Source organism: Triticum dicoccoides, chromosome 6A (assembly GCF_002162155.2).
Source record: "Triticum dicoccoides isolate Atlit2015 ecotype Zavitan chromosome 6A, WEW_v2.0, whole genome shotgun sequence".
NCBI classification, from domain to species: domain Eukaryota; kingdom Viridiplantae; phylum Streptophyta; class Magnoliopsida; order Poales; family Poaceae; genus Triticum; species Triticum dicoccoides.
The window spans coordinates 570,311,936-570,319,726 of NC_041390.1; the positions used below are offsets into that span (position 1 = coordinate 570,311,936).

The window sequence follows — 7,791 nt, forward strand, 5'->3', positions numbered from 1 at the left end:
GCCCCGCCGCGCCCCGCCCCCCTCCTTGCCCTGGCCGCTGGCGGCTGGAGGCTGTGCTTCCCCTTCCGTCGTCGTCCTCTGCGCCGGCGTGGCTGACGCCGGACGGGGAGGGAGAGCAGGACGGCGCGCCTTCCCCTCGGGCCTTCCCCCTCCCGCTCGTCCGCTCCCCTTCCCTACTCTGCTCTCTTCGACGCCTTGCTCTGCTCGACGCCTCGACACCACTGACGCTCCGGCAATCCGCAGGCCCGCAGCTCCTCTCTCTGCTCGACTGTGGGGCGTCGGCTGCTCTCTCCCTGCTCGATTGTTGGCTACTCCTCTCCCTGCTCGATGCCAACAGCACTCAAGCAATCTCCAATCCAGCAGCTGTAAGTACGCTGTACTCTGTACATATCCTAGCTATGCTGCAATAGAAAGGTTGGTTGGAAACTTGTGAGTAATTTCAAGTTAATTTGAGATTTGTAGTTAGCCTTGAGAAATTTAAAGAATAGAGAATAGAGATTATGTTGGTTTAATCTCTTTCTAATCTGATAAGTTGGGCTGGTGGATATGTGTAGTGTACTTCTCATGGACAGAACAGAACTGACACCTCAAGTTCAGATTTCAAGTAGAGATTTTGTTCGATTTTCTTGGTTTCAATTCCTTTAGGCTTTAGTAGCATTTTTCGAAAATAATGGCAGTGGTAGGCTGGTAGCTATAGCTTGTCATATATTAAGAATTGGCTTTGACATACATAAAGAACTATCAGTAGTAGACTAGTAGTATGTTCCATTTCTTTTTTACTGTCTTGAACTCTTGATAGCTTATGTTTGTGTCTTTTCTCTGCAATAGTAGGCGACCAGCAAGATGTCTTCATCAGGTGCCAGCTCCGCAAATACAAGAACAAGAAAAGATGCAGCTTGGGAGCATGCTTTACCAATTACAGATGAGTTTAGGACAAAGAATAGAGTTGGATGCAAATATTGTTTAAACTTCTACAATGGTGGCATTATAAGGTTCAAGAAGCATTTGGCTGGACAGAGAAGAGATTGTGTGCCCTGCACACAGGTACCTGATCATGTAAAAGAGCAAATGTGTGCACTGCTAGCTGTTAGTGCTAAAAACAAGGATGAATCATTGAACAAAATGTTGACGCTGCAAGATGAAGTCAGAGGGATGTATGGTCAGAGTGGGAATGATGATCAAGAGTGCACAAATGTTAAGTCAGAATGATTATTGTTTTATGTCAAATGTGATGAAATTTATGATATCTCATATGATGAAATGTGTGATATATGAAATGACAGTTTTAAAGGTTGGGGTTGAGGCAAAGACTAGATCCCTTAAATCCAATCCTTAAAGCAGTTTACGGGTTGGGTAGTCTTTGCCTCTGTTTTTCAACCCTTAAAAGTGTCAAAAAGTGGCACTTCTCAACCCGTAAAATTGCTATAAAGGTTTGAGGGTTTGAGGATTCTACTAGTAATGCTCTTAGAGCATTACTAGTAGAGCCCTCAAACCCTCAAACCCCTAAAAATAACTGTTTTTTTACAATTTTCATCGAAAAAAGCCGTAGACTAGAACCCCTTAACCCTTAAACCCTTAATTTTTTTTTAAAGGTCCAACCCTCAAACCCTCTCCCAATCCTCAAAAGTAAGGGTTGGGGAGCAAAACCTACCCCAACCCTCATTTAGCGGTTATCCTCGCGCGGGAGGAAAAAATCCTCCCAACTCCCGCGCCCACGCCCGCGACCGCCGCTGCTAGTCGCCCCCGTCGCCGGCGGCCGCCCCGTCGACCTCCCGCGCGTAACGACAACGTCGTTCATGGAGAATATTCCATTATAAGGGTTGGGTTTGAGGGTCCTAATCTTTACCCCTATTTTTTAACCCGTAAAAGTGCACAAAAAAATCATTTTTGGACCCTTAAAACGTTAGTGAGGGTTTGAGGGTTTGAGGGTTCTACTAGTAATGCTCTTAGGCATTTTAACGGACTTTATGGGTTTATCTCTTTGCTAGGTAGCTCTACTGTTTGGCCTGCCAGTTCATGAATGATGGGGGTGTCTTGCAGAGGCATGGCCGGCCGCAAGTGGGCGCTTGTCGCCTACGCCGCCGTGTCCGCGTCCGCAGGCAAATTTGACAATTTTAACTTATAGATGAAATCATTTCACAAAATAAACTGTTTTAAAAAATAATCACTCAGATGACCTTTTTGAGTGACGCCTGACATGAAGGCGTCACACTACATTGTACAACGCTTAACTGACAAACGTTGCATGCCTTGCCAGCGTTCAACGCCGGTAGGCGCTACACTGTATAGTGCGACGCCTAGCTCTCAATCGTTGCAGAATATAGTGTGGCGTCTTCGTGTCGGACGTCACTCAAAAAGATCATTTAAGTGAAAAAAAATTAAAACAGTTTACTTTACGAAATGATTTCATTCACAGGTTAAAATTGTCAAATTTGCCGCGTCCGCGTCACGAACGGATCGCACAAAATACGTCGGCCGACATTGGCATGTAGTACACGCGTGTGCGTCCACTACTCGTGAGCGGCTGCACGTACGGCTGGCCGAGGAGAAGAATTGTTGGCTGGCTTTGCTCGCAAGTCTCTGGCCGGTGAAAGTTGCGCACGCGTGCATGGCTATTTTATATTGGCCGATCGAGTTTTTCTCGAATCCGCTTTGGTCGTGAGCCCTGACGCCATTTTCCCACGCGCGCATGACCCACCCAGTTGATCAAGCGATCGAGCAAGACGAACGTACGTGCAGATTTCATTTGGCAGCACGATACCGGATCGGATCGGATCAGCGTGCGCAGGAGTCAAAGATTCAGATCACGGGCTCCTGGCTGATATCATGCAAAAGTGGCGGCATTGATCTGTAGTACTCCCTTCGGTCATTTTTACTCTGCATATAAGAAATATCTGAAGTCAAACTTCGTAAAGTTTGACCATATTTATATGAAAAAGTATTAACATCTATAATGCTAAATTTATACAATATGAAAACTAAAGTCATGATGCATTTGCTGTTGTTGACTTCACATTTTGAATGTTGGTATTTTTTCCTATAAATTTGGTCAAAGTTTACGAGATTTGACTTCAGACAAGTCTTATATGTGAACTAAAAAAGACTGGAGAGAGTACTACTACATACTCCGGAAAGAAGCCGGGCGAGAGGTGCAATGGACGGACGGTCTTGATCATCCGCATCTTGGCCGCTAGCTAGCTCAAGTGGGCCTTATATCATTATAATTCCACTACGAGAAAACAAAGAGGAAGATCTAACGACGACGCCGGGAAGATCTTCCTTTGGAATCCACGGCAAGCTAGCCAGGGAGATCGCAGCCGAAAGAGATCGAGATCGAGGTCGACGAGATGACAATTGTTCACGGCACGTTGACGAACAGTAAACATCGATGACTTGAGGCGATGCCCTCGTCAATCGGTCGCGGAGCAGAAGCAGGCGTGCGTGAGCGAGGCCACACGTACAGTCCGACAGCGAAACCAGATGAAGAACGATAGAAGGTTCCCGGCTGTGGTTGACCGCTTCCTCGGCGGCTCGTTCATACCACGACGACGACGATGATCGACGGGTCCGTGCGTTCCATGCAATGGCTGGTACTATGTTGTACTCCGTGTGTAACTTAACGTAAAACATTTTTGCAGTTTAAATAGATTATACTTGAGTACTCCCAAAATAATGATCTAAACGCTCTTATATTCTTTATGGAGGGAGTACATAACAGGTGCAGGACGTAAACATTAAGATGGAGACTTGTGTGACCGAGAGCATGCTTGTACGCTTGATGTGATCGAGAGCTGGATAGAAGAACCTAGCTTCCTAATCAATAGCCTTTTGACTGACTGTTCGGCGAATGCATTCGTGAGTAAAGCTCTCAGAGATTCCTCGCAGAAAAAGAGACCTGATCCGAGGGCGAGGAGTATATTGTTCATTTGCCTTGCTGTCGGCAAGGTATAAGTGACAAGTAAAAAACTATTTTTGTGAAATAAGTTTAAAAAAACCCTCAACATATATGTGTACATGGACTGCTCTTCTTTCAAGAAATGCTAGCTTCCTGTGCATTCGCGATTCCATACTTTTCAATTTGCACGTCAGCATTGTTCGTTGCCGATCTATAAGTAATCAAGTGGGCAGTGGAGGATGACAGTGTACATACGACAATTATTGCGTGCACAATTTCACTAGGATCTAGATCGATCGACACTAAAATTGTGGGCAAGGCATCTCCAAGTGAAAAATCCAGAAAGAGACACTCATTTGTCCGCAAACACGATTCGGATGGGTCCACGAATGCCCTGTGAGAGCCTGCACATCGGTATCTTTTGTTATTCAAACGGTTCAAATGTGATTCAAACTAGATTAGAGTATATTACAACAAACTAGATATAATTTATTTAAACTTAGCCTAATCTACATAACTAGGCAGACACTGATCCGTTGCGGAGCTTCTTCTTGACCAAGGATGCCTGCGCGTAGGAGCACGACAGCCACATGGATAAGGAGGAGGGGCTCAACGACAAGCGGCAACGCAGATAAGAGCCCTCATGTCGGGACGTCAGTTGAACGGTTTTGTACCCGCCGAGTAACCACATAGCTTGACAGCCCATGCGCTCCTCCACGGCTATCTTGCAAGCCATCATAGCACGACTACAATGGGGAAAAGGTGGTCAGCGACGACTATTGTTTGGATAGGCGGTGGAGAGTGGATAGTGAAGAGGCAGAGAGCGAACGGTTAAAAAGAGAGGAACGGCCTATTGGGTCGACGTGGCAGATATCCAGGACTCCCCTACTCCTCCCCTCGCTTTGTGCGAGGTGTGGAGTAGCTTTGGAGATGCCCTAGTAGCCGCACTTCTTGTCAGCTTGATAGTGGCCACATTCATGTTCAAACTTCAAACACCTCTTACACGAATAAGTTGTATGTGTTCTTCTTCGATGCGTCTAATATATTCTTAACCAATCCACTTAACTTTTTTGTCTAGATTCCAACGAACGCCTCTCACTCCAGCGAGCACCCCTAAAGCTATCCAGTTTGTATCGCACGGCGGTGGTTTTTATCAAAAAGTCCGCGTAAATTAAACAAACAACCATGGCAGTTTTGTAAAATGCCATGCCGACCACATAAATTGCCAGCCCCGGCGTTTGCAATTGCCAGCCCTGCTGGCGCCTTTTTCTTTGGCAGGAAACCCACTCGATATACAGCTAGATGGTCCAAAAAAACATATTCGATCCCTACGAACCAACGTACGCCTTTCTATTAGTTGGTTGCAGGCCAAGTATAAGCACGTGAGGTTTCTGGATTGTGATCTATATATTTCTAGGTATATATGCTTGAGAAAAAGAGTTTCCCCCCGCTTTATAGATAAAGCATCACCGAACAACCGAATCCTGCCGATACAAACACACACACACCGCACACACTCAGCGCTGGATACAAGGACGCTGATAATAGCAACACTACCCCGACAAAATCCTAGCCAACATCAGATGAACACAATAAGCACTACTACGATGATGTCGGGGCCCTCAACCGTGGGCGGGCCACCGCGAAGAGGAGAAGCCGAGTAGGACGAACAATGAGCTCCAGAGCGACGCCTTCAGCAAGGGAACGACACCATCGTGTCGCCATCACCCAATCCAAGGATTAGAGTTTCCCCCGGAGCACTCCGACGACAAATGAGATGCCGCGACGGCGCCTTCAAGAAAGGGACGACGCTGGAACGCCGCCGCCGTCGGCCTGGCAGAGCAGAGTAGGTTTTCACCCCGGCCAACACTCATCGTCACCGGATTGGATGAACGACCCACCCCGGTCAACACGTCGCCCACACGGCCATGCTAACCGGACAACGCCCAAGCCGCATGCTTCGCCCAAGAGCACCCCGGCTACCACCAACCGGGCCGCCGCCACGGTATCCGAGCTCCACCCTCAACCAGGACACATCGAACGGACGCGGCTGACTAGAACAAAGCGGAAGCTCGCCTTCCACCCCAAAGTCGACACCTTGGCACGATCGGTGACCTCAGCGACCGGATCAGGGCCAGGGGAACTCCGGCGGCCACCTGCAGCAGCCGCCAGATGCAACGAAGGGGGCACCCTGCCCCTTCCCGAAGTCCCCTGCCACCACCAGCAGGCCTCGCACGCACCACCACACCATGGCGCCACCCCGGCCTGACGAGCCCGTCGCTGAGTCCAAAGAAGAGGGAAGGAGCTCACCCGAGTCCGACGCAGACGAACCGCCGCCAGAGAGAGCCGCCGTTGCCGCGAGCAGATCGGACAACCACCAGGCCGCAGCAACGCCGCTGCAGACCACCCCACTCCGAGGTCAAGACCGACCTCGGCCACCGCCCCGCGCCGCCCGCCGCCATCCAGGAGCCGGATCCGGGAGGATCGGGCCGGATCCGCGCCAGCACGCCACCGCCCAGACCGGGAACCCCCGCGGCCGCCACGCCACAAGCGAGCCCGCCGCTCGACGTCGCGGCCCTATCAGGCAACCCCGCCACCGAACTCCGAGCCCGCCGCCGCGCCGCCGGCCCCGCCAAAGCCCGGCGCCCCCACTCGACCGACCGTCTCGCACCAGCCGCGGAGCACGAGAGGGGAGGGAAGAAGAGGCCCCGCCGCCGCCCCCACCGGCCGGGCTTCGCCCGATGGCGTCGCTGGGCGGCAGCGAGGGAGGAGAGCAGAGGAGGGGGAGAGTGAGTCGCGGCGGCTAGGGTTGCCCCCCGGGTCGCTCGCGAGAGCGACACGGGAGGGGACGGGGAGCTGTGTCTCAATTGGCCAGAGGTACATATGCTTTCCAGGGAAAACTTTGGCAAACGGCCGGGAATCCAAATCTAATCCGTCCTGCTGGGCTGCTGCACACACAAACCTTAATCGGCCAACGTGACCAGAACGAATTTCCTCTCCTGTTTCTATAACAGATCGCTTTACAAAAGCAGAATGCTTAGCCGCGATTCCCTCCGGATAAGATTGTTCCTCTTGTGAACAAACCCGGTAGCTTCGTCTGAATTTTAGCTGTGTGGCAAACGCTAGCACTTGCATGTGCTATAGTAGTGGTCGAATAACTTTGTCTTCTTGCAGGCACATGCAAATAATATTTGCATGTACTCCCTCTGTTTCTAAATATAAGTTTTTTAGACATTTGAAATGAAATACAACATACGGATGCATGTAAACATATTTTAGAGTGTAGATTCACTCATTTTGCTTTGTATGTAGTCATTTGATGAAATCTCTAGAAAGACTTATATTTGGAAACAGAGGGAATATATGTGATCCTGCTAACCTTTTGACGGGAATTCTAGATTGGGATCAAGAATTTTGGCCTCTGCGCCACTACAGACATATGCAATTCCTTTTTGTAAAAACTATGGCAACAAATTATTTATCGCCAAAGATGGCTTGACGTGATTGGACAAATGCATTAGCACATGATGAGACATGGCCACTTTTTCTCAAAAAAACATGAGACATGGCCAATACTTTATTTTTGCGGGTGACATGACCACTACTTTAGCCGCCTAAAGTTACTTCGCAAACACACCGGCAACTTTTCAGCCGGACAAACTAGAGCTCATCAGGAATGAGAATCTGAACGCATGGCAATTGTAACTTCAGAAAACATTTAAAATGAAGTCCAAACGAAACCGAACGAGCAAGATATATATGTGGCCAGTCTCATGATCATCTTATCCCTGCACCAAGCAGCCTAACTTTCTCGAGGTCTCTTCTTTTTGGGAAATCAATCAACGCTCCTTTGTAAATTGTACTTTATTTTTATTAATAGAAAATACCGTAGAACT

General features: G+C 48.9%; 1 protein-coding gene across 1 annotated transcript; it reads right to left on the reverse strand.

Annotated features, from left to right (window-relative positions):
* Positions 1-4,385: 4,385 nt before the first annotated feature.
* On the reverse strand, positions 4,386-6,529 carry LOC119318036. The gene is made up of 2 exons (XM_037592539.1): positions 6,206-6,529; positions 4,386-4,641 (listed from the first exon to the last, which is right to left on the reverse strand). The coding sequence occupies exons 1-2, from the start codon at positions 6,355-6,357 to the stop codon at positions 4,413-4,415; spliced, it is 381 nt and encodes a 126-aa protein (XP_037448436.1). The 5' UTR covers positions 6,358-6,529; the 3' UTR covers positions 4,386-4,412.
* Between the last annotated feature and the right edge of the window lie 1,262 nt (positions 6,530-7,791).